The 27,466-nt window shown below is 45.3% G+C and overlaps 1 protein-coding gene across 4 annotated transcripts; it reads right to left on the bottom strand.

Annotated features, from left to right (window-relative positions):
• Positions 1–600: 600 nt before the first annotated feature.
• tok (tolkin) lies at positions 601–27,466 on the bottom strand. Of its 4 annotated transcripts, none has more exons than XM_070281362.1 (14): positions 27,284–27,466; positions 18,465–19,055; positions 6,612–6,937; positions 5,910–6,352; positions 5,544–5,834; positions 4,787–5,035; positions 4,127–4,685; positions 3,870–4,068; positions 3,543–3,807; positions 3,257–3,462; positions 2,489–3,132; positions 2,249–2,429; positions 1,928–2,181; positions 601–1,778 (listed from the first exon to the last, which is right to left on the bottom strand). In XM_070281362.1, exons 2-14 carry the CDS (start codon positions 18,874–18,876, stop codon positions 1,467–1,469), a joined length of 4,341 nt encoding a protein of 1,446 aa, XP_070137463.1. In that variant the 5' UTR covers positions 18,877–19,055; positions 27,284–27,466; the 3' UTR covers positions 601–1,466. The 4 variants fall into 4 exon arrangements, with proteins under 4 accessions (XP_070137463.1, XP_043067837.1, XP_070137464.1 ...); XM_043211902.2 differs by having other exon boundaries at positions 5,910–6,331; XM_070281363.1 differs by lacking the exon at positions 27,284–27,466 and adding an exon at positions 26,230–26,247.

The raw sequence follows: 27,466 nt of genomic DNA, 5'->3' as shown, positions 1-27,466 counted from the left end.
AGAGCGTTAATTTTGAATAATGGGAGAGCTTTTTGAAAGTAGCGTCGCTATTTAGCGATTTAATTCGGAAAAATTTCTGATAATTGATATAAAAAGAAAAGGAGAAAATAATTTTTTAGAGGTTTCAGGGTAAGGGTGTTTCAGGCATATTCTAGAAAAAGCCTATTCCGCGTACTCAATGGCTCGGCCGACTAATTGGGCGTTATTGTGAGACTCTTATCCGGCTAGGTATTATATATGTATTCTGCACCCCTTCTTTGGCACCTTGTATGGCTATAGCGGCTTTAAACAAGCCCTTATTGAGGTGTTGCTACTCTCCTTTATTCATTGCCAGTTCGTCCATATGGTTGTTTTACGCATTATGAAGTGACAGACTTTGGCTGGAACAAGTTTCAAATGAGGGATTTTGTCAGCCCTCGAGGCCCGCGTTATTAAGGTAAGCCACTGTCCGGTCCAGTCTATTTTTTTATAGTCCATTGTCTGCCTGTTTCGGGCTTTATTAAACAGGCTTTAATTTAATATCCTTGATAATAGCTCTATTTGTAAACTGCTGCTGTAAAATATAACCTCTCAAATACCCCCCCATTTGAAACGCATTCGTTTTGGTTTTAAACATAGTCACTATGCAAGTTTTAATAATATAATATATATATGTATGTATAGAATTAATTACGTATTAAGTTGAGTCAAATATCCAAGAGTTGTACATATGTATGTGTAAGGTTCCTTCTGACCCTGCAGGAAAGTGAATCGGTATCGAAACTTGAATTCTTTGTCGTCCAGCAGACTGAAGGACTTTCTTCCATAAGTGCAAGGGCCATCCATTCGGTGCTACCGAAGATATGTTATGTGCTCGCGTATTTAATTCACTTTTCCGTCCTCTGTTCCCTTCCTAGCCTAACTCCCATTTTGACTTTTTATATGGGCCCTCCACTCCAATCGACTTATGCTAAGATGCTTAACGGAAACTTCCCCAAAGACAAGGGAAACAAAATGCTTTGAACCATTTAATATGGCACAGTACGAGTATAGGGAAAATAGGTATACCTAAGAGAATAATCTTTAGAGTAGGAGCGATTGAAATGCAAGAGGAAATCAAACATTTAGTTACAGAGTCTAAAGAAAGGTCTAAACCAAGTTACATTACATGCATTCACTAGTCCTAAGTATTTGCCACAGCATGTCCCCAAAAATGTGGATGATTTTATATCGGTAGCATTTTGAGTAAATTTTAAACTCCCCAGCAGTGGCCTGCTGGAACCTAACGATTTCTTTTGAGTTCCTAAAACTAAAACATCGAATCGTGACCAGGATGAGGTCCTTGATTATGTCCTGCGACACACAGAAGGTGCGCGTGGAAGAGCGGAAAAAGTTACACGTCGATATGCCTAAATCTTTTAAATAAATTCCGTTTTTATATATTGTCATGAATCTTTTGTGCGATATCTGCGTTTGCTTGTCCTGCTCTAATTGGTTCCTCCATAGTACCGATGAGGCAGACTGTAACGACCTCGAAATTGGCCATTGAGGACTAGTTGGTTGCCGCTGTAGTCACTGTACTCGTCGGTTTCTTCGGTGTCCTCGATGTAGACGCTCTTCAGGGAACCGGGAAACGGGGTGACCATCTCCGAAGAGTACGAGTTGTCCACATCCACGTCGGTGACGTCAAACGGATCCACGGATACGTAAGAGGCCGAGAAGCCCTTCATTGGCACGGAGCCGTCTGTCTTGAAGCGGACCAGTAGAGAGTTGGTCATGGAGATGATGTCTGCCGGGAGCTGATAAAAAACAATAATAAAAAACAATTAATATACAAATGGAAAGTTTAGATGAAGGATCGAAGGATTACTCCATAATATGGAGATAATTTAGTTTCTTATGCAGTTTTTTCTTAACTTTTTTTTTAAATCAAAAAATATGTAATTACCACATTTCCACAGTACTGTCCATACATGGGTCCGCTGGTGTCCTCCATGTTGGACACCACCTGCACATAATCGTAGGTGCAGTTCTCGCTGCTCTCAATGTCAAAGGTGAGGAATATGAGCTGGACGTTTCGGTTGGGAGGGGCCTCGATGGTCCACTCGCAGTCCATGTCGTCATCGTATTGCAGGTGTCCAAAAGTGGCGTGGGAGTAGAACTGTTGCACCTGGTAGCTGGCACGCAGGAATCCTCCGCAGGCTGTCAGAAAAGTATGAAAAGAATAATTACACCTACTCGCAGGCATTCACATTCAAGGGCAGCTTACAAGTGGAGTGCATGGCCGTGAATCCATTCAGCTGCTTGTTCTTGTCGGTCTTGAGCACCATGTACATTTGGTTGGTTGAGGAGGAGATTGGGAAGGGAATCTTGTCGCCACAGAAGCGTCCCAGAACCGAGCTAGACTCGGATTCCCCGTCATAGATGGCCACATTATCGTAGGTGCACTCCTAAAAATTATTAAAGTTTCATTAAAAATAGAAATTAAATTTGTTGAGTTTTTTCCCACCTGGTGCATTTCTACGTTAAACTCATTAAAGATGAGCTTGATGCGATGTCCTGGGGTGGTGATGAAATGCCAAACGCAGTCTGCATTCGGTGGATACGAGTCCGGGTAGTTGGGACTGTAGATCCTGCCAAAGGGGGCGGATATCTCGTACTTGCACTCCCCCTCCTTGCAGTCGTGTCCGTTCTCGTGCAGCGAGTATCCATTGTGGCATAAACAGATGTAGGAGCCAATGGTATTACGGCACTCGTGCTGACAGCCACCATTGTTCACGGCACACTCGTCAACATCCGTGAAGAAGACGGCCGCGAATCCGGACCGCTGGATGGATTTGTCGGAATGGAACTCTACCCGCAGAGCATTGCCCTCGGAGGTGGCGGCGGGTGGAATGGCACTTCCGCAGAATGTTCCAATCCGTTTTAGCCGGTTCTCCGTCAGCTTCGAGTAGATGGTAACCGAATCATATCCGCAGTCCGACTGCTGATGCGCCGTGCCCTCCAGGTCGAAGTGGGTGAAATTGAGAGAAATTTTGTGCGTCGGCGGGGCAACAATCTCCCAGATACACTCCTTCAGCACGGGATACATTTCAGGGAACGAGGGTGATGTAATTGTCCCATTTGGATACTCGATAACTCCGCCACAGGCATCTAATTAGACAAGGATTTGGAGAAAGAGCCATACATTAGAAAAAAGTAAGGGAGTTTAGGTTGTCTTTTAATTTAAATACTATTTGAATCTACTCTTTGGAGTGTTCCAGGTTGGTAAACTTACCTTCGCAGTGCTTCTTGTCGCTGTGCAGCTCGTAGCCAATGTGGCAGCTACACTCATAGCCTCCAAGTGTGTTGATGCACTCGTGCTCGCAGCCATGGTTCTGGGTCTCGCACTCGTCCACCTCCTTCATGAACACGGCGGAGAAGCCCGCCTTCTGCACCGATGTGTCGGACACGAATTTTACGTACATCGAATTGCCACTTGACCTGAAAGAGGCGCAGAACAAAAGGACGGCGTAGTCGTGAGCCAGGGATAGGATGGTCCTCCTTTTCAAAGATATACTCACTTCATGTTTGGCGGCGGCTTGTAGCCGCAGAAAACGCCAATTAGTGGCGCATCCTGGGCAGGACCGTCCCGTATCTCAACATAGTCGTACACACAGCTGTCGTGGTTCTCCACCTCGAATGACTGGAATTTGAGCGCCACTTGGTAGCCCTTGGGCACAGTTATTTTCCAAACGCATTCCTTGTTGGGCAGGTAGTCCAGCGGGTAGTTGGGCGACTCCAAACGTCCCTCGGCGTCGTCCACTGACATCTCACCGCCGCAAACAACTGCCAAAATGGAATTCCATGTACTCACAATGACTCCCGGGCATCCCCACTCTGTCACTCACCATCGAATTCAGCCTTGAATCCCCTGAAGCCCTCGCTGCGATGCGCATTGACATAGGTGAGCAGCATGCGACTGGACTCGGTGCGGATGACATCGTTGGCCACCTTCCCGCAGAAGCGCCCGATAAGCGGCGACTTGGCGAAGTATCCATCTCGGATCTCCAGGTAGTCGGTTTCACAGTTGTTTGATTTGAAAATGTTCTGAAAAATATAAATGGGTATCTAATAACAGAAAGAATGAATAAATCAGTGGGTGTACCATGTTTTCCAGCTTCAGGACCACTCGTTCTCCGTGAGTGGCTGTTATCCGCCACTCGCAGTGCTCCGTCTCGTTAGTCAACGCTCCGGCCGTATAGTAAGACGGGGCGGCGAAGATGCCCGTGCTCTCCTGGAAAGTTCGACCGCATTTGGGACACTTGTAGAGCCGATTGGCCTGGGCAATATCGCCCTGACTGAGACGCAACCTTTGACCGATCTCGGGACGCTTTCGGTCCTTCATCTCGATGGGCAGAATGGTGTCTAGGTAGGTGCCCTTGGAGAAAGTGTTCCTCGCATAGTGCATAATCGAGTCGTAGTCATAGGCCATGCCCAGCGAGTCCACCTCGTCCGGTGACAGCATATTGAAGTTGTACTCCTGGCCCTTCATTATATTGTTGTGTTCGATCGTGACGTGCTTTTCCCGATCCGGACGGGTGTGCTCGTGCCAGAATCCCACAACATGGCCCAGTTCATGCACCACGATTCCAAATTTGTCGCAATTACGACCGATGGAGATGGCCTGGGGTCCATTGCCGCGTTTTCCCACAAAGGAGCAGCAACTAAAATAATTTTCAATTATTAATTAGAAGTCTGTGCTTGTGGCGGGAACTGAAAGCTCCTTTAGACAAGTTCCTATATAACTTTATTTTAATTAACTCACCCGCAGCTGCGCACTGTGAAAACAATGTAGTTGGGATGGATCTCCGGATTCCGCTCCACAAACTTGATGCATGTGGAGTTCTCCCAGTGGCGCATGGCCTGCTTGAAGAGGGCCTTGTGCATGCCACTGAAGTTGCCATCAATCTCGTAGGGAATCACACCGTAGTCCCAAATACGCTCCTTTTTGGCGGTGACAGCACGGGCCACCCGATGACGATGTTGCTCCTCCCCAGCCTCGTCCTTCGGTGGGCTGTAAAATAAGAGTGGCAAGTATTAGGTACGGATGATTCTGTAGCAAGTGTTCGCTGGGGATTTGAGTGGGTTTCGGCAAAAACTTTCCACGTGGCGTATGCGTAATTTTAATTGCCAACAGTTTTCCATACATTTTTCACTGTTGTTGTTCGGCACAACTTTTGGCACGCGAATTTCTATTAAAATTCATAACTTTTACCATGCACAGTACACACCCCCACCCCCCACACACATCGGCTGAATGAGTAGTGTTTAAGTGTGGCTGCGAGTGTGTGCTTGTGGCTGGGGGGCTTGCCAAAATGGCTGCTGTTTGTTTAAAGTTTATGCCAAAAAACAAAAAAAGCCCAAACATGAATGAAAATGGCCAGCAATTTACAGCGGGACAGGAAATGGCAACGGAAGCGGATGTGGCCGTGGGTTTTCGCAACTGATGAGAATGGAGTGGTGTGGAGTGGAGGGAGGCCGACGCCGATGCCGAGGCAATGGTAGGGGATTAACAAACTTACTCCACTTTTGGCAAATCCATTTCGGGCACAGCGTGCTGGGCCGATTGATTGAATCCTGACGATGGGGAGTGGTTCACATAGTGCGTTGTGCCTTGGCCCTTTCGACGATGTTGACGATGCGAGCGGTGCTTCTTCCGCGGCTGGTTCTGTTGGTGGGGGTGTTGTTGCAGCTGCTGGTTGTGGTGGTTCTGGTGTTGGCGGTGGTGGTGATGCGCCTCCCCCACAGGCTGGCTTAGCTCTTCGCGCAATCGTTGCAGCTTGGCTTCGTGCTCGGCGTGATGATTGCTCCGCCTGCGATTGAGATGATTCATTCGATTACGGGATTTATTTAAGCTCTGGGAGATATATGTGTTAATCATTTCTCACCTCTGTTTGGGACCTCTGCGGTGACGCCTCCTCACCACGCCCCGCGAGTGCAAGAAGTCCACCTCCTCGTCGATCTGCATCCCATTGCCCCCCGCATTGCTGTAGACATTGGGCAGGGTGGAGCGTTGCTCCGGCAGGGAGGTAGGAACGATAAGGGACTGGCGTCGGTCCGACACAAAGTTGTTGCCCGAGTCGTCCTCAATGTCCTTGTTGTCGGATTGAATCTTGCGCAGGTCGACGTTGCGGTGGTAGGTCTGTGTCTTGTTGCTGGACTTGTCGCTAATCTCGGCCAGTGTCAGTCTGGCTGGCTTGGGCGGATTGTGACGCCGCTCCAACGGGGGGATCACCTCGTTCTTGTAGCTGGCAGGCTGGGCATAATCCGAGGGCGACTGGGATCCGGGCTTCACAGGTTCATTAGCACTCTGGGTATTAAGTAAAGAGCTCTTGAATCAGATGTTCAGTGCTTGTTCAAATATAATGTAAACATGTTGCACATTGAGACTCTAGTGGCTGCGTTGGACGCCAATTAGCAAATTGAATTTGTGATTTCAGTAATTTGAGCATTAGAAAATGTACTTTAATGGAATTGAATTTAATTTTCTTTTTAGGAAAGTAGGAATTAAATATCTTGGACATTCCAAAGCATCAAATTGTGTTAAAGGTTATACTTAATTGTAAAATAAATCTTGTTCTTGTACTGACCTGACTTTGTGGTTTACCCGGCCCGGCCGTGAGATGCACTGGACTCGCACTGGGCAGCTTGGTCTTTTTGCGGATGATGTCGGTAAGACCCTCCTCCTCCACTTGCAAGCCCTCGTGGTAAACCTCCTGTTTAAGCTTCTCCAGATCCAGCTGGAAGGTGGCATTGAACTTGATTGGGCCACGGACTGCTGGCGGTCCCGGTGCCGGAGCATCTGCCAGCAGCTGTTCGACCTCCTGGCTCTCCTTCTCCTCGTCGTCGACGGGTGTGCGAGCCACCACCGGGAAGGACTCGCCCTCCGGCAGGGCTATGTCACCCATGAAACCGCCTGAAAGCACACAGATAAAACAGCTTAAATTAGGGGCATTATGGGTAGCAGCGGCCATAACTTACAAATTGTTTTTAATTATAAGCGACAAGGCGAAAAGCGTATAAATTTTTATTTTAATTGAAATTTCATGTGGCTCTGGGCTCAGATGGGTGGCTGGTTAGCTGGCGGGCCGTTGGTATCTGCTGGTAATTTATAATTTGCACTGACAACGTCCCCTGGTCACGGACATGGAGATATAAAGCCATGCCCGTGGCCTGCTGCACTGACAGTTATTTCGCCAGGCGGTTGGATAGACACACTCTGCATATCCATTTAATCAGTGCATCAACGGGCAGAGGACAGTGGACAGCAGACATCGGATAGCGGATACCGCCGGACTGCTGGACTGCCAGACAGTTGATGCTTTTGTTTTCCCAAGCTCCCAAACTCGCTCCACGCGGCGTATACGCAATGTAAAATGTGCGGTATACGGGAGTGTGTGTTCATGGCCCACATGTGGCTACCAGTGGCCACCAGTGACCAGTAGGAGCAACAACGATAACAGTTAACAAGCAAAATATGAAATTGTTTCACTGTCTGCCTCAGACACGTTAAACAAAATTAATTAAGTGCGTTTGCACATTGCAAAAAAAACTGAGATGAAAATCAAGCAAATCAACCATTTAACAGAAAGGCCGAAGTCCACAGACTCTCTTAAAACAATATAAAGCCAAACTCCAGAGTGAATAATTTTTAAATGAATCATTTTAGACCCTAGCCCCTGAGAAGGATAAGCATCAATCTTTATTTTTCATGGGAAAAACTCCAACAGGCAGAAGATACCAGTTTCTCAGCCATGGCTAAAGCAATTCATTTACCTATAAAAACTGTCTGAGTGCCGGAGCTTGGATGGTTGGATAGCAGGGCTTAATTCAAACATAAATAAAATAAAATTGCATTCGTGCTATTTACACGGCAGAGGCACAGTGAAACCCACTCGAGTGGATCAGACCAGCCAGTCCGTGATAGGGCAGCATTAATGTTAACGCCTTTTGACTTCTCGAGGCCGCTCACCATGCCCCACATTCCCATCTGTAGATGCTTCCGCTTTCGACTTCACTTCCTGCAACGAGTTGCTCCGACTCTGACTCAGACTCCCAATCCGAATATAAGTCCCAGTTCCGGGTAAGCTAAGGGAAAATGCAGATACGGTAGCTGGCAATTCGATTATTACAACTGCTGGAAGGGAACCAATCATCTTTGGATGCTAACTTGTTGGCAAGTAGGTCAGAACAAGTGGGAAATGGCTGTAAAACCCATATATACTCGAAAGTACTTGACTGGCCCAGCCCCCTGGGTAATCATCATGGATATGTGTGACACTTGAAAAGGTAATTAAAAATATACAGAAGTTTTAAAGTGTTATAATTTTTGTATTTAAGGGCTATAGACTCTTGAAATTTTGTGCGGGGAAAGTCCTCAGTGTGCTACTCTATGAACTGAAATGGCAAATTATATATTTACTAGCACACGCTACATGCTGCAGAGAATGGCAATCATGGAATTCTCTATGAAAAGGGAAAATGCCCCGAAACAAAGCCACAATTCAATATTTTGTATTTCAATCATTGGCAATCACACGCATCTCACCCATCTGTCATTTACCAAAAAACCAAAGAAAAACCTTAAAATGTCATTTATATGAATGCAACCGAGTATCCACAAAATATCAGACTCTGGCAGAATGACAAAGCCCTGGTATTTTTCCTTTAAAATAAAAATCATTTAAGATGACGTCTCTTTCTCAAACCTGGAATCAAACATTCTTATCTTCTAGATACGATGTGTTCTAAGATTCAAATGTTGTAAAATTTGAATTAAATCATACGTCAGGATAAATCTCAAATGTATATCTGATCCGTACGAGTGCCACCGCCTCGGGTCTGCTTCCCTTTGTTTTTGCTGCAATTGCTGCATGTTGACTTTGAAAATATATCGTATTTACATTTGATTTAACAGTCAAACAAATTTCTAGAATTGCGCAAATATTTACATACACAATCTGAAAATCTGCACAGCACAGCGAACACGTGTGCCCTGTTGTGGATTAAAAATATATACATATGTGTTGTGCTTTTCCCTTTCTGTTCCCTTGCTGTGCACACATGAAATTTAAATTTAAAACAGAGCAGCCCGCGCACGCCCCACATGGCGTATGATTGATTTGGCAGTGCTCCCTCCAAGGCAGCACTTGTAGCTTAAAGTAAGTGAGAGTAACTCGAGCAATGCACGTACCCAGTTGGCATTTAATTCCGTTAACATTCACCAGACTCCTAACAGCAAATACGGACGTGGTGGCAGCAATAAAAAGACGCTGCACTTTCCGAGGCACAGCAGGCGAGAAAACTTGCCGCATAATGCGTCACAAAGCCGACGCAGGAGTCCAAAGCTGCCATCGCACTGTCCGCCCTCACAAGCGAAGTGCTAACGGACGGTTAACAGAGTCAAAGGAGACTAAAACGGAGTGGAAATGGGAATAAGAGTGAAAAAGGACGGCATCCAATGTGCGTAGAGGTTCGTCTGAAATTTCATTACATTTACGTTAAATGCCTTTGGCCGGTCGTCCGTTTCATTCAGTCTGACTGGCAGACAAACAGTTGGCACAAGTGAAAGTAATTAAATTTTTGAGCGTTGCTCCAGCTCCGCAGACGCTGCATCCACGGTCCACCCACGGTTTAAGTCCGGCCCCAGATCCTGCCCACTCACAACCCTCGTCCCCATCCTGGCTCTCATCATTCACACTAACGAACTGACACACGAAACGTGATGTTTTAGAGGGGATTTCGGGCTTTAAACTCTGCTTCCACTGACCAGTCCGTGGAACCCGTAACCCTTTAATGGCGGCCACAAAAATGTTGGGTCGCCTCTGCATTCTCTCCCCTAAATACGTACCGCCCATGCGGCGTATGCGTAATATGGCAACAAGGATGCCCACTTTATGAGCTTCGCCCGGATCCGCGCTCGCTGTGTGAATACAAGTTTAATTAAAAATAAAACCCAACTAACTCCAGCTCCACCTCCTTGGGCACATCTGATTATTCGCTTCGGGACCAAAGCTTTATACGTGCGACACAGAAACAACACACAAAACGGCGGCAATGGCAACCGCAGCAGACACGGGGAGGCAACAGCGGCCCAACACACTAGTTGCGGCACTTAACGCATTGCCAGCAACATGGTGGCTGGCTAGATGGACGATGGACGTTGGAAGCTGGACCGTTTTGTGGGTCAAAAGCAAATAATTGAAGAGAGCACGTTGGGCTGCCCGACAACTGATTGCCATTGTTGGGGTCAGGCGGGTCAGTCGCATTCATTTCAGCATTTTTTTTTTTCTTTGGTCCACCCCGTACACACTTTGTACATTTTGGGCTCTTTTTTTGTTATTTATGGTTTTCTGCGCTCTTTTGCGGATGTCAATACTGAGCCGGCTGCTGTGTCATAAAATAAAATACGAGTATGTGCGCAAATAAAACACAAGCGATTAAACAACAAAAATTTATTTGAAGCACAGAAAGGTTTTTGGCTGGACGATTAAACGAGAAAAAATTACTAATTGGTCTCCGGTATTTGAGCTTTATAAACTGGGCTTTTGAGTACAAATGGAATACTTTGCAGTTCTTTAAAACGATTATTGTTGTTTTCATTGTTTATAAAAGTCTGGTACATATCAAAGAAATATATAAAAAGTCTCAATAAATCCCAATAGCTCATCCAGGATTTTAGGGACCTCTGCTCTCATTAATCCTGATCCTCGAATAAGAGCCAAGGGGGATCTGAAGCTATAAGGACGTACCTAAATACTTCTCTTCAATTTTAAGTCTTAAATTTTTTAGATTTTAATAAAACATGTTAGGATTAGATTAAGCTGACATATTGGTAGCAGAGCGTTAACCATTTAATATAGTTTATAATAATTATAGGGAATACTTAATTAAAATTCAATTAAAATAAGTAACTACTAGGATTAGTAGCTTACTTTCAGTAAGGACGATACACATATTAAACAAAAACAAATTATCTTTACAAAGTAAACTTTTACTGAAAAAAAAATTGTGCTTTCGTGTGCACTTTATCCGGAGGATAAATGTGGCCTCGATCTGTAGTCTCGATCTAGTGGCCTTGTCGGACCAACTGGCTAACTGACTAGCATCTTTGGCTTTTAAATCGCTGCCAGCATTCTGAATATCGCTGTAATTATGCATAATCTGCTATGGCTGTGTGCATGTTTACAGAACTTATGGGGCATGCAGCAGAAAGCGGAAATGCATACATATGCATGCCACCATACATGTGCATATTGCTGGCAGGCTGTGTGTGTGTGTTTGGTCGGGTGATTCCCCCCTTTCGCTTTGGGGGTGTGTGCGTATTAATTACCGTAGCCATAACAATGAAATTCAATTTGTTGGCTACGCCCCGCGGACATGTTAAATGGGCGGACACACAAATTCATCATGCCGGGAATTATGTTTTGATAAGCGGCCGACGAGCAAACGAGCCATAAACCGCCGGCCGGATGGATATTCAGGCGTTGCCTAAATTAAAGATGAAATCAAGGCAAATAAAGGCAGACAAATAAACCAAAACATCCAGACACACAGCCTCACACTCACACCTACACACAAGATGAATCGCATACGGATGCAGACGGACAGACAAACAGCCGGACAAACGGAACGGAAGGAAGGATGAGCACAAGGCGAGGACTTGGAAGAAGGGGTACAGGGCAATGGCGGGTATAGGCGGAATATATGGTCGGACAAACTAATCCGCCGGCAGCAGAGATTGCATGAAGACCTCAGCCATTAGCCCGACTGGCCAAAAGCAGCATTGCGAATTCTACGGCGAATAGTTCCGGCTCTAGTTTGGCCCGAACTGCCTGGCCGGCCGGCCATGATGGTGACGAGTGACCCGGCAAGCGATTTTGGATTTGTGCACGATTTAGGCTCCAGCTTTGTTTGCTTTTTATGAGAGCGTGTCTGCTGTGAGTGGGATTTTCGTTTGTTTATTTATTCGAATGTATGTATATAGGTAGAGGCCGTATACGGGATGGGGAAACACTTTCCGACGAAACGGTAACTTGGGGGAAAGTGCGGTACGCTTCATTGGAGTGGCAAAGCATTCGATAAACGAATCAAACCATCTATGTCAAATGTATCCGTGATGAGGACGGTAATCATCGAATCAGACGAATTAAAAATGGTGTCTAATGAAATGGAAGAGTTTTCTGCATTAAAATTTTCAAATAAGAAAGTTAAATCGTTTAATGGGGATCTTTAGACTCCATTTTGAAGCAAATACTTCAATGAAAGACTCTTTCAATGGAACCTTTTTATAGCCTTTATTTGTAGTGTACTCGGACAATGGCCCAGAGCCGGCTTATAAAAACCACTGACGGTCATGTGCACTCATGTCCTTGGAAAAAAAAACCCCTGGCCCATGTGAGCTTCGCAATTCCCCCAGATCCTCTTAGCGGGCCAAAATCGCAGATAGAACTTGAGGGCAAACAATAGCGGGCCAATGTTTGAGTTCCCGCAACAGATTTATGATGGACAACTGCGTCGAAATATTTATGCAGCTGTGTGTGGCGCATCCGCGTGTTGCACTCCGCACTCTCAGCCATGGCCACTGTTCACCTACGGCTGCTGCCATGTGTGTGCATGTGGGTATGAGTGGCATCTATAAAAACTATTTTCCATTGCACCCGTACAAATAGACGAGTGCAAAAAATGCGGTGAACATGCTCTCGGACATTGCAGCTCGTTGGCACAAAGAATTTTTAGCACAAGTTTTGGCTTGGAGATAGAAAAATATATTTTTGGGTGTGCAGTTTTTCAATTGGAGCTGGGGCTCACAACGCCCAAAAAAAAAATAAAAAAAAAAAAAGGCTAACCACCCGCGGGCTTTTTTGTATGATGTGTGAATCCGTGAATTGAATGTGCAGTTCACCTACTCAACGTTGGCTGGCACTTTATTACTTTTGAAATTTTGCCACCGGTTCAATAAACTCTCGATGCACCCACCCACATCCACACCCACACCAGACCCCGGCTCCTTTCACTTAGATGCGTTTTGTTCACCCAGAAGCACCGCCATTCCAAGCGACAGCTTCCGACCCGGCGTTTGGCAGTTGCATCTGATAATTGTGCCATCAGCAGTGCCACCGTAGAAGTTGTGTCGGAGTCGCGTTTATTTTCGTACATTTTCGCACATCCAAAATAAATGATGCCAAATTAAATGCAGGCTGTTTGTTGCAGCAGAGACTGTTCCAGATAAAGGGAAAGTTTCCCAGAGTGCGATCCTAGGTTCTACACAAAATGTTTAAAAATCATACTCTATACTTACATGTATACAGACTTAATATTCAATTCTTCATCAAAATAATTTAATACTAATAATATTATTTATACATTTTTCACATTTGCATGGGCATCTCGTTTTAAATCTGGGATTGTCGAACTATCCAATTGGTAACCAATTTTTATGATGTATGTATTTTGTCTGTTCATGTGGATGCACACATAATACTAATGAAAAAATATATGTTTCTCCAAATACGATGAAAATCGTATAAAGGACTGAACCGCTGCAAATGAAGCTCTATGCACGCTTGACTGGATTTTTCCTCAATTGGGTTTTGCTTTGGCATATGAATTGAATATTGGATTCTTGGCATTTGCTTTGTATGACCCTGCAAAAAATTGCTGGGCACAAAAAAAAAATAAACAAAAAATGGAGAACGCATCCAATTTGTCTTTGGTCTGTCGCTTTGACTCCGAACTCATGCTGAGAAGAGTTCAGCCCAGCATGGAGCTTAAGGAATATGGAAAACTGAAACGCCAATCACAAGTTAAACCCAGATCCTGATTGGGGGTCATTTTTAAATGGGTGAAATTTTTTATATTCACCCCACTTGCCATTGGGTTCTGAGATCGGGGACAAACGTTTCGCTGGCTAAACAATTAAAATCACATTTACAAATTTAAAATGCGATTTGCATAAATTACACCGCTCCCACAGCTGCAGGCGCTCACAGCCAGACATATGCAACACGGTATATATATGGATATATACATAGATTGTACATACATGTCCTATATGGCTGAAATTTATGTATGTGGCGAAACATAAGCTTCATTTTGTGGCATTATCTGAGCAGCTTTTGAGCTTGTTTGTGTTGCCTGCTTATTTATGCCAATTTGCATAAACAATGATTGCAGCATACCGCTCACAGTCAGTCGACGATAACAAATTCTGGCAAACAGGTTGCTCAGACACATGGCAATTGTTTGGGTTCTGAATGTTCTGTTTGGGGGCAGTCGAAATCCAGAATCTTGCTTTTGTGTTGGTTTGGCCCACCACCCACCACAGCGCGGAGAAGTATGCTCCAAAAAGTTTCGGAATGCAGCTGAGCCATTTTGAGCTCGCCATTTTGCAACACATGCCAAACACACACATACCATAATTCCCCCTTTGGGCGCCCTGTCATTCTTGTTGGCATTAATTAATTATGTAAACAGTTTAAATGCAAGTTTATTTTATTTACACGTGTTTCTGGTTGCTGTCCGGGCATGCCATTTCAATAAATGCAATTTAATGCAGCTGCAAATGCAATAGTATCAGTCAGAATTTGTAACTGCCAGTTACGGAGAGTAATAGCAATATAACTGTCAGGTGGGTAAAATCCAGGCAGGGCTAGGAAGAGATAGAGCAGCCAATAGCTTGAAAATCCCCTCTGTTCGGAGGATAAAGAACAGTCTGAGCATCAGCCGCCTCTTACTGTCGGCACTTCCGATTTTCTAACATTTCCGCAGCTCCTCTTCCTTCCGCTGCTTTCAATTTTCCCAGCAAAGGATTTGCCTTTTGAATTCCGCCAACAGTGGAAAGCATTTCGAGTCTGTCATCGCCCACACAATGGAGTGAGTTTTATAAAATGTATATAAATCTATTGTCAGCATTCGAATTCCGGGAAAACTGACAGCTGAAATAAGGTCAATGACTGGACAAATGCCAACAAATTAATTTACACAAATGAGAACTATTTTTTTGGTGTGGGTTTTCCGGAAATTAAATTAATTTATGGTTATGTGTATATAGTTTTGAGCACACGAGTTTCAAGCAAAGTTAAGCGTTAAATAGATGCGGTTTTTAATTAAGGGCATACAAAGCTCTATTGCCAAAAAGTTTAGCATCCCTCCTAGCTGGTTTTATGTGGCTTTGTAAGCAGATCCTGCTGGCAGAGCTGCGGCGAGTATCCCAAAAATTCACTCCCACTCTGGGACTTCCTTCAGAAATAGGAAAAGCAAGCACAGCAGCATCAGCAGCAGGCAGCAACAAACTAACTCAATTCGTCTGCACACAATGCCGCCAAAAGTGCGAATTGTAAATAGTTTCTGGCATCAGGATCTGGCTTAGCGATGGACTTTTTAAGAACCCTGCAGGGCACTTATCAGGATATTTTTGGATATAAAATGCACGGGGAAAAAAATTTATCAAATTTTTAAATTATTCTTCGGAATGTATGCATTTTTAAATACTTCTTATATATATACTTCGATATATGTTTTTTTTCCAAATATGGAGATGATAAGACAGACCAATTGAAAAAGTTTATAAATTCTTAAAAAATTCCGATAAGACTTATTCCAAGTGCATTTTATATCTTTATAGTTTGAGCTTCCCGGCTCTTTCCGCATCTTCTCCTGCCAATTTATCACTCTCCCATTATTTAGGTGAAACTACCAGGTAACACGACCTGGGTTGCAGTTCCATCTCTATGTCGGCCTCGCATCCTGGCAAAATGCATGCAATACCTTCGGAAAGCCTTTTTATTTCAGAACGGCAGAGAGTTAACGCCGTTAGTTTGTTGCCATTTCAGCCTTGCCGCCGCAGGATCAATGTAGATGTGTGAGCCAGTGTGTGCAGGGGAGGTGGTGGGAATGGTGGGAAATTATTTGCAGTCACTTGGGCAGGTTGTTGAAGTTTGCCAGCATTGTGCCTTCCAGGCCACTTGAAGCCGTCGCGCCTCCAACAACGGCTGACATTTTGGTCGCTCCGGCTTTGCGGTTGTTATTGTGATGCTGTTGTCATCATTACTGTCGTCATCTTTGCCTAGTTGGCTGCTTCACGGCACTCCACTAGGGTCCTGTCTGCCGTGGTTTGGTTTGGTTCGGTTTGGAATGGCTTGGTGCACCATTTCCCCCATTTGCAGTGCCATTTGCGGTTTGATTTCTTGTGTTCAGCCGCAGTCACGCCTCGCTGAGTTGGCTCCTAGGGTTCGGGGTTCGGGGTTCTGGGTTCTGGGTTCTGGGTCCTGGCCCACCATTGTTATGGCTTTGATGGAGCTTTTGTGCATTTTGTCTTTGCCAATTAATTAGCAAGGTGCTGCACAAAAGCCTCACATTTTGATGCATTCCGTTGCATGTGAAGAGTAAATTGCCAAAACGCATTATGACACTATCTTGAACTCCCAGTCCTAAATGCTTTTGTGCTGCATACTTCTGGGAGCCGGCCGAGGACCTTAATTAACTTTCCAGCATTTCCCAGATACTCCTGCAGTACTGGTATTCAGCAAATGGTGTGGGTAATGCGAGTGAGTATGTACTACAGGAATCTCAGTATGTCTGCATGGCTTGGAACATTTCAGGTAAATGAAATTCTCCCCATTTTTAAATGGCAATAGAAAGTTGATTAACTTTCTCTGTTCCCAACGAAAATGTGTTTGCTCTGCGAAATTCAATTGGCTTTCTCGGTGCATAGAATTGCGTATGAAAAATTGTTTATTTTCCAGTCTCCCTGTTTTGGAGTGTTGCGTGCATTTGCATATATTAGTCAGTGAACAGTGTCCCATGAAAATCAGTGTTGACCCACTTTTTCGGCCGGGCTACCCTAGGGCTGCGAAATGCAAACAATTCATTAATTGTCGCAGCGTCAAAGAGCGCCACGGAAAGCCCACCAGGCAGTCATGATTGATTGCGAAATTATGGAGGTACTTTCTCGCAGGCACGTATAGTATGCTGATTGCTGAAATATGTGGGGATGTGACTTATCTAACAACTGGAGTGCCAGACACCGACCACAGGAGTGGTCGGCCCACCAAGCCCACCAATGAAGTTTATTAAATTTTAAAAACAATATAACTAAAATGTTATAAAAGCATAATTTATGGCTTTAACTTGAATTAAATTGGCTTTTTAATAAACGACTAAATTAATACAGTTGAATTTATGACCATTTTAACGTTAAATGGTCTCTCTTTTTATGAAAACTAAACACTAATAGTAAATGAATGAGATGGGTGTTTATTTAAAGTTCATAAATATTCAAATGAGTGCTGTACCAGTACGTTTAAGTTTCCCAATGACTGCCATCTTCTAATACTTGACGACACATTGGCAATGATAGTTAAGGCGGAAGTTGTTTGCTCCTCAATATACGCATACTTTGGCGAGTATTTTGCCTGAGGTGGTTACATATATATGTCTGTATTTGAGAAGGTGGGTGGCTGGGTGCCTTGTCGGCTTGTGGGGATGTACATATAACTTTTTGACAATTGATGTGAACAAATACTTATAGATAGACCCGCAGATAAACTTGCCATCTCCTACAGCGTGGCAGACAAATTGCAATCGAACTCAACTCAGGCTCAGACACGGATCCGGATCCGAATCCGAATCCGGGGGCTCCTACAAGCTCTGAAGACAGCCATTGATACGTCCTCAGACGCATCGCTCGACAGTCAATTTCCTTACATTTTTTCCCCTTGGTTTTGTATTATTTTCCTCTTTCTAGTCGTTTTTTTCGCAAACTAAGGTAAATTCAATTGATTCGAACACGCTAAAAGGGCAAGGGGAATCTGATCGAAGGAGAAGCCAAGGAAGCTAAGCGCCGAGCATGCCACAATAGCGCTTAATTTTCAACGCTGCAACAAGCGGCTGACAGGGGCTGAGAGAGTGGCGTGGATGGGCGAAAGGTGGTGGCAGGTGGCCATAAATAATGTCGATGGTGGGGGTGTGGGGTTGAGTGGGTGGTGGCAAGTTGAGCGGCTTTCACGTGTGGCCCTGCCCGTGTGTGTGTTCGAGTCTTGAGTTAACAAGACTTTTCGCTTTTACTCAAACTCGCAGTCTAATACAATTTTCAAAGCTTTTGTCTTCCCGGCACTTCTCGGTAGGGGTATCGGAAAATCTCATATGGATATACACTTCAAAATAATAGCAATAAGCCAAAAATATTTTTAAAAATAAATGTGTAATATATTTTAAATTTTAAAGACAAAATTGAGGGAAAATTTCCATTAATTGCATTTTTCAAGGAAAACCTCATACCGATTTTTCTCACTGCTTAAATATAGAGATTCCTGCTTAGATATTGGCTTTCAGCAAAGTTGAATCAACGTTAAATCAACGCCGAAGCACGGCAAAACGGCAAAAGGGAAGCCATTTCCGTGACCCGCGAAATCTAACCCACACATCCTTGTGCCCGTACTCACCAGCCTTGCAGGGATCCATGTCAATGTCTCCGGATACCTTTGGTGACACTTGCAGGCGCATCAGCTCCTCGATGGTGTACTTGCTGCGGTAGGGGCGGCGCAATCGGCGGATGGTGCCCAGATACTCATCGAACAGCCGCCGGCGATGATGGTGCATGGCCCTTTCGTCCTCGTCACCGCCTACATCCTCCTTTGATTGCCCGTCCAGTTTTTGCAGGTCGTCATGGTCTTTCCTCTGGGCAGATGGGGCATCAGCGGCAGCTGGTAGTGCCGCCCCGACCTGGTCGCCATTGGTGCCGCTCGGCCGGGGGCTCTTGGCGTGGACCGAGATGAGCACCAGGAGGCCAGTGGCCACCAGCAGGGCGCAGTTAGTATAGCTCACGCCCGGGTTCATGCCACGCCTCCGACGCATCGCAGTGGCTTGCAACTTTGAGCTTGACTTCTTTTTACTTTGCTTTTCAGATGCTTTGTGTGTGCTTTTTGTTTGCTTTTAGCACGCTTCGTGACCAGCGGGTCTTTGGGGTTCTATAGTGCCTATCAGTCTGCTGCACTCAGTATAGTTTCTGCATTTTCGCTTAGCACGTGCCGGGCCTGAAATGCAAATGAGTTAAAAGTGGGTTAAAAACGGCTTAGTGGAGCAGCAACGCAAAAGCAACGATTAGATTGTGGAATGTGCTGGAAACAGCTTCATTCAGGTTCACACTAGACCAACAATACGTGGATTTGTTTTTATTTACAAACTACACTTGAGATCACTCTGTTTTGCAGGCTGGATTTTCTGTGTTCCCAAGCTCTTTAACCCCTGATAACCCATTGTCCCATGGGCGGAAATTCGCGAGATAGAACCGAGAGATGACCATGAAATAGTTAGTCCTCAATGATAGTTTTTTTTAAATAAGTTTTCCGATTATAAACCTAGGTATCATTTCTGTGGCATGATTAACAAACAAAAAAGTGTCAACTTTGGTTTATTTTTATTTTATGTTCTCAGGCCGACCAGACCATTGATAACCCCCTGACCCTTACACCTTTGTATGCCTCCATCGATTGTGAAAATATTTGCTTTTTCTTTACATTTTTTTGACTCGAAAAGGGCGGAACTTTTACACATATGGATGAGTGTGCTCTAAAGCTGACAATGCATCAAAATACGTAAATGCATTGGGGATTTAATCGTGAAAATGCAGATCAAATGGCTTGCCACATTACCATTCCCGAGTGGCAGCCAATCCACTTATGCATTCCCAGTCGGGAATATCTTGTCTCTTATTTGCAATTGGAATATTGAGCGACTGGGAAATGTCAGAGGAACGGATTCATTTGTTAATCCTGGGCTGAGCTGAGCTGAGACGCAGATGCAATCGATACAGCTGCCCGGCAATCGGCTGAATCGTAGGCAGATTATGCAGCCTCGACCCTGCAACCAACATCAAGCTGTGCGGCTTATCGAAAGTGAGATGTTTGTACGACATATCTTCGGGGACGCCCACCCATCCGAACTGACTGATAGACTCATTCCAGAGCAATCTAGGCACCGGAGGCAGCTCATTTGCATACGTACTCACAGTGGGGGCTACGGTTTCAATAGGACCCTGCATTCAAGGGGCTCAAAAATTCTATTTATGTGAGAATAATTCCATAAAATCTTGGCAACGTAGCATAGGCCCGTAAATGGCCCAAGGTAATTAATTATGCGAGACTCTGGCTGCTATTATTTTGACAGCAACTGTAGCAACAGGCACCCAGGCACCTTCTTACATATGGTGGCATTTACACGACTTCATTGCAATATGGGACCATGTTCACATCTGTGCCTTGGGCAATCATAAAAACTCTAGTACTGGTAGCTGGCAAGCAACATTAAAAACAAAAGAGGTGTAAAATCTAAACGAAGCCCAACAGATGGCAAAGGAGGCTGCCATATACGAAGTAGGTGGTGGCAGGTGAAGGAAACCGATTTAATGGAAACGGCAGGCAGGCAGTAAACTCACAAGGCCCACCAGGTAAATGTTCCAACTGCACTGTTGGCTGCCATCAACTTAGCACTCAATTAATTTCAAGTCAAAGGAGGCTAGCAGGCAGGCAAGGAGGGCTACCAGGATGCCTCCTGAAAGCCAGGCACCTCGTGGCCTATGCACAATAACAGGTAATTAAAAATCGCTTAGCCCCGGCACAGAACCGAAGCAATTCACAAAACCTTTTCAATTAACTTGAATGTTTGGCCAAAGCCATTGTCATCAGGCCATGTTTCAGCTCCTGCTGTTGCTGCTACTGATTTTCTCTCCAGCAATTGTGGCAATTTCATTAAATCATTTCATTTCCGGCTCCGCCAACACACACACCCACCCAGCCTTCCAAACAAAACAAATCAACGACTCGCCTGGCTTTTTATGGCAAATTAAGTTGCCTTTTGTGTGGTCCTGTGGTGGTGGTGTTGGGGTGGTGCTGACGGTGGTGGTGGTGCGGCAATTCAAGCAAAGCAGCCAACTAGCAAATAAAGCCAAACACCACGCAGACAATTTTACCGGCAAACCTCGGACAAAACTTTTTGCAGCCAAACAAAACAGTCGGAGGCGAGGCACGAATGGCAAAAGGATGCAACATATTTTCCTAATTTCATTTCGTTTAATTTAACCCAAAGCCAAGGCGAAAGCTGAAACAGGAGCTGTGGCTGGACTCGTTATTAGGGGCGAGAGGCAGCAGCCTCGGCAGCCATTTCCATAATCCATAGTCGCATAATTACGTATACGCCACTTGGGACAGGAATGCTGATGCTCAATAACGATGAAGACGATTATGATGATGTTGCGTTCTCATTTAAGCAAAATTAAAAATTCAATTGATAAATTCCAAACTAAATAAGCTGAGGCGGAAGAGGGGGAAAAAGTTACTTCAAATGTACGAGTAATTTTTCAACATCTCCTACCGCACCGCACCGTGCCTTGTGATTTTTCTCTTTTGTTGCCACGTCTCTGGCAGCAAATTGAAAATCGTTGAAAAGTATGTTAATTGGCTCAAGCCAAAGTTGCCGAGCCACCGAGCCAGCCAGCCACCCACCACCCCATGATTTTCCTTTTGCAGCCACTTTGCTCATTATGAAATTTATGCAGTCCTCTCAGCCTTAGTTCCACCCTCCTAGAACCCTCTGCCTCAGACGCACTCGTTATCGCACCCACATGGAAATACGAGTGCTCTACTTATCAGTGGCTTCCCAGAGCTCAGGGATCTGTGTTTTGGGTTCTGGGTCTGGGTCAATTCCCGCCACGATCGGCCGGCGTAAACAAATCCAAATTTAACGCCCCTACTACGTAATAGGGTATCATCAAATCAAGCTGTTTGTCATTCGATTATTGTCGCAGTGACAGTGCTCTTTGGAGCCAGTAAAACGCAGCCAATTCGGACTGGATGGTGTCGATGCACAAGCGGACACTTAAAAGCCTTAAGTTGCCATTTGCAAACGGCACGCGCCATTTACTTTTAGTTTAATTAGATACGATAAGAGCTCTGAGAGCCAGGCGGGCCTTATCCAGATATCACATCCTCCAGTTCCGGTTTTTGCCACCGCCCCGATCCATCCAAGGCCATCAATCAGGCTTGTCAAGTGCTCGCAACTTTCCAACTACAGGAGCTGACAATGACAAGCGTCAAGTGACTGGAGAATCATTGTTCTTAAACGGGGGCGGTTCCGCACTCGCATCCGTGTCCGTATCTGTGTCTCTGACTCTGGATCTCCTTTGCAGGAGGGTGGAACTAGGACTAGACTGCCTCACTTCGTTCCCCATCGAGGCTCTTTGTCGCTTTTAGTGTTTTACAAGAACAAATCCTGACAGAACACTCGGCGTACGCAGCCAGCCCGCCATCCAGAGCTCTTTGTTTGCCTAATTTTGATTTCCTTCGTTTGACAGTTGACATTTGCAGTTGCAAACTACCCGAACCCGGACTCAAAGATATGAATTGAAATGGCTCTCGAATGTATAGCAAAGAGTGTCATTTAAAATAAAAGCACGGATTGAAATATAACGACAAGGAGGAAGTCACTGCCGCCATGGCCCCAGTTTGGCTCGCAACGACTTGTTTAGCGCATTTCGGTAGCATTTTCCGACTTTTCGCATTTTTTGACAATTTTCGTTGCACTCAAGGACATCGAAATGCAGTGCACAGCATCCGGCCATGACTTGGCTAACAAGTGGAAGTAGCATGGCAGCAGGACCTGAAGCAAGAGGGGGAGCAGGCGCCGTAGCCGAGAGGCTGTGCCTCAATTTGGAAACAACTTAATTTCAATTACCGACGCAAAGACTGGCAGTCGCCCACCCACAAACAGGACAGCTGAGATGGTATAATGAATCGGGCGAACAGTGCTCCAGTATCCAGCAGCCAGACGAGGGTCGAGAGTTGGCTGCGGCCGACTTTTATGCGATTTAAAATGCTTTACAAGCGCAAAATGCAACCAGGCGGCTGAACTAACAGCCAACAAGCAAGCAAACAAACAGAGCGACAGATAGACGGGCGGGCGGACGCACAGGACGAGAAGTCCAGAGGGCAGGGGTCGACACCAACACGAACTGGGGAGGCTACGGCCAGAACTGAGCCTGGGGCCAGAACGAATCTAAAGCCAACGGCAAATAATTAAACTTGGCTGCCCGGCACCTGTGGCCCTTGTCCGCACGGGTCAGGCCATGGCCAAAGGCACCCATCCAAATAGCCATCCCAGCCCCCGGCCTGGCGACTCTGTGCAACTGTGGCAAAAACGAAATGAGTGGGAGCGAGTCCTGATTATTTAGCAGCTCGGCATGTGAATGTAAATAAAGTTCAGCCATAAAACACCACGTAGACAGATAGTCGGGCACCCAGCCAAGCCAGCCATGCCTGCCAGGCCATCCGCCGCTGCCGGGGTCGCATCCTCATTGCCATAATCTGCAACAGAAGCGGGAGAGCCCGAGGCGATGCAAATAACCACAGGGTCGGATAAGAGCCAAGAGACTGGACACTACACAGGACAAAACTACGACACAGTCATTGACTTGCGATTCTTGGGAATGTATTTATTATTTTAGAGCAGGTGCTTGTAAAATAAGTTGTATCTGATTTAATATTTTTTTCAATAAAAGTCATTACAAATGTAATGTTGCTAGTAGTTTTTCTCGATGCAGGATTCTGGCCAGCTCCCATTCGTTCACTCGGTTCGGTTCATAAAGAAATTGCGATTTATTTATAAACTTGGCTTGCAGCTCCGATTTTGACTAGCAGGACTACCGGCACTAAAGTTAAGAAATAATTAATACTAACAACGACGAATGACGACCGTTCTGTGGCCTGGGAATTGGGGCCGGCATGGGCCATTGGAGGTTACCGGGATGCTGGGATTCGGGGCTTCCATGGATGGTAGGATGGTCTGGCTGTCAGGATGCGCACCTTTGCATCCCGGATACCACCGTGCTGGCTCCCCTGTTGTTTCGGGTCATGAATAACAATTGCCGGGATGGAACCGAGATGGGAGCCAAAGAGAACAGGCCGGGAAAATATGGCGGCAAAGATTTCTTTTTATGGTGATTGCGTGGGAAAATTGTCGGCACCCGGGCGGCAATGCCTGCCGGGCCGGCGATAAAATATGAAAAGAATAAAAAAGTGAAAACAGGCCCCAATGCAAATATGAAAGGCGAGTGAAATCCTTTTAATTTGGCAAATAAAAGTGATGGCAGGCCAACCGATGAACAAATTTCAGCGGAAGCCCCCCGTGACGCCAGTTGCTGGAAAATAAACGGGAGTATAAAAAAAGGAGGATGTTTTGCGGGGAATTGGCGACTTAACTTTTGGCATGTAAATGCGTGCAAGTGAAAACGATCTGAAAGCTGGTCGGAAAGTAAAAAGTTACGGACCAACTTAAGCTTGGCCAACTACAAAGTGCCGAAACCACGGGCCGGCCAATCGAAGCCACTGAATAGGTTCCGGATTAAAGGCAATTTGTGGTCTATCCAAAATATTTCCCAGAGCACGCTTCCAAGTGTGCAGACTTTCCTCGAGGAGGCCAATTAAGTTATCTTGGTGGCGAGGCAATACAAGGATAATAATTACATGAAGAAATATGACTAAAAGCAGAACTTCACATAAATTAGCCTGGAATCGGGCCAAGTAAGTGAAATATAAAATCTGCTTAGACCCTAATTAATTACACATGCTGCAGCCGGGGGAACGACACCAGATGGGGGCCTCGGGCATGTCAGGATCCGGCCGAGGGGAAGTGGAAATAAAAGAGCACTTGTTCGCAAACAAGCACTTGCGACATATCATTAACTTTGCTTTATAGCAACCAAAAATTCTGGTTGCTCCCCCTATGTGGAGGGGAAAACTCAAAGCACTGCCTTGGCAAACGATGAAGTATAATAAGAAAAGGAAATAACTCGTGGAGTTTGTGATGATAATGGGGTGGGGTGGGAGGCTGTGTGCTTCTAAAGAATATGAGGAGCATGAGTGGTGGTTTCAAGGGTGTCTCCTGTCGAGGATGTGTAACAGACAGTAGTACCAAGGCGTCAGCTGTAACGCCTCCACAAGGCAAACAAAAACACCCACCCACACCCTAACACACGCCAGCCCTAAGACCTGTATTCAAACCTGATAAACATTCAGGACTCTTTCTAATAACCATAAAATAACTCAAATCTTTTTGCCAGATTTGTTTTCTGCCTGTGGTCGTCAGGCAGGTAAATTTAGGTTTTAATACCTGCGGTCTATCCAAGCTAAAGTGTAGTTACCTTCGGCTTGTCGAGGCAAAACCCACTCCTGAAAACCCCCTCCCGTCTTAAGCTCGGTCAGGACTTAATTCGCTTTTAATTTTTGGCATGCTACGACAGCAAAAAATGTGAAAAAGAATTCCCCATTTACCATGACGAAAAGTGGAAAAAACAGAGCCGAAAATACAGCAGAAATTTGTTAAGCACGCGCTATCAGACCGAAGTGCGTGTACTGGGGGGTAAAAAAAGGAAGCTGAAGATGCGAATTGAAAGGATACGAAAGGAAGCAAGGAGCCAAAGGATGGGGGGCTGGACAGGGACATCCAAATGAATTCTATTCAAAGCGCTGCTGTCAGAAAATATGAAATGAAATGTTGTCGCTGGGGAGAACTCGCCATCCAGAGTCCGGCGACGAGAAATATTGTTAAGAAATGCATACGCGGGCAATTTTTATTATTCCCTGCCCTTCTTGCTGTCCTTGATGTCGCCTTGGAGCAGGGTCTGGCGCTACTGTTACGGATGCCATTGGTGCTTAAACACGAAATGCTTAATGGCCAAGTTGCCACAAAATGTTTGCCAGACGAGGGGCAGTCAGTGAAGCAAAAATGAAATGCGTTTCTGGCTGCTAAAGTCCTTTTGGTGTTTGTCTGTATCTGGATGCTTATTGGAGCGTGAGCAACCTGGCCAACAATATCAATATGCGTCTTTTGTGCCACATCGCCTCCAGAGACAGCCCACCTCCACCCCCGCTGACAATTGTTCGCCGCCGGAAGTTGATATTCTGGCAAGCGGAAGTGTTGCAGCATCTTGAGAAAAGGGGGTAACTTCCCCCAAAATTCATATTTTCCATTTCATTTTTCCCCCTTTCTCCCCATGCATAAATTTCCATTTAGCAGACATTCTCCCAGCCACAATAAAAAAAGAAGATTCAAAACATATGAAAAGGTTTTGTGGCAATCTGCTCGAGACACTCCACTGGCGCAGGAATCAAAGCCAATTAAGTCTAAGCCCTGTTTTTTTGGACCCTTTTGGCTTACCTTCTTCGAGGATCGTTGGTCCAAAAAAAAGGGCCCAGACATCAATAAAGGAAACCATAAATAAGTAAATAAAGTGCCGGGGGAGGGATGCGATCCCAACGAGTTCGTTGCTACCAAGAGGAATCTGCTTCTATGCCGCGTCTTTATCGTGGGCACCTTGACTCTTGTTTGTTCCGTATTGCAGTAGCTACGACCCATACACGGGGAATCTCAGAGATTACAAGCACGCACACACCGAGCGAACAAAGCGAAATCTGAAAGATTCTATTTTAATTATACCGGCGGCCTTTAGATTGGCAATTGACGATCTGCGTTGAGTTTTTTTTTTCCTTTTGAGATTCAGTTTTTTGTGCTTGTTTTCCGTTTTTGTTTGTGCGCGTCCACAGATGTGTGAAATGAAAAGCGGAAAAGTGGAAACCGCAAGTCGTCACAGGGGCCAGAGATAGTAATACGCAAAACACCCACAACGGAACAGAGCAGACCAGAACGCAACGCCACGCCATGCGATGCCATGCTGGTGGCCCCTCCGAGACGGATGCGGGACGAGCTGCGAGGGGGGTGACAGCAGCAGCATTGATACAGGCACTGCACACACAGTAACAAATTTAGTAGAAGCAGCCGCCGCGTGCCATTTTTTATTTATAGCCATTTAACGCTGCGCTTCTGTATCAGCAACAGTGAGACAAACGCGGCGGCAACATCAACACAACCAGCAACAGCAACATGAACGCCAGCAACAACAGTACAACGTTTTTATGCGAGAGACAATAATAAAGCAAAAACAAAGACCAGACCAGCATATAACAGGCCCTCACTGATAACACCTTAAATGAATAACAAATTTTATAATTTATTTCATTTTTAAAGCAAGATCGCTCACATAAATACAAACTGTCTATAGTTTATTGAAGCTACCACGCGGTTGGTATCGCAGCCATGCACTTGTTGAATAAATCAAATGTAAAGTCTGCTTAAAACCTTTAAGAGTCAGTATCCTTCGCGGATACACATCTTTTGAAACACATATAGTATATATCTCACTCTCGGCACTCACTTAGCAGCAAAGAATTTTATCCTTTTGCCCTTTGTTGTTGATATTTGTGTTTGGCCATTTGATTCAAACAAGTTTGTTGCCAATATTCTTTCGTTTCGCGACGCGGTTCAAATAATCCGTCTCACTGCGAAAACACGTCCGTCCTCGACCGAAGTTGCTCGCGTTTTGAGAATATAAACAGAG

The sequence above is a fragment of the Drosophila bipectinata genome, chromosome 3R, assembly GCF_030179905.1.
Source record: "Drosophila bipectinata strain 14024-0381.07 chromosome 3R, DbipHiC1v2, whole genome shotgun sequence".
NCBI lineage: Eukaryota > Metazoa > Arthropoda > Insecta > Diptera > Drosophilidae > Drosophila > Drosophila bipectinata.
The sequence above is the reverse complement of the archived record's forward strand: the minus strand, read 5'-3'. Positions and strand labels throughout refer to the sequence as shown.

Bases quoted from the DNA above. Each gene is read 5' to 3' on its own strand.
- tok (XM_070281362.1), bottom strand. From the start codon at position 18,876: ATGCGTCGGAGGCGTGGCATGAACCCGGGCGTGAGCTATACTAACTGC. The intron at 6,938-18,464 runs GTGAGTACGGGC...GTGTGCTTTCAG, and splicing joins CATGGATCCCTGCAAGGCTG to GCGGTTTCATGGGTGACATA. The intron at 5,036-5,543 runs GTAAGTTTGTTA...CTTATTTTACAG, and splicing joins ATGGATTTGCCAAAAGTGGA to CCCACCGAAGGACGAGGCTG.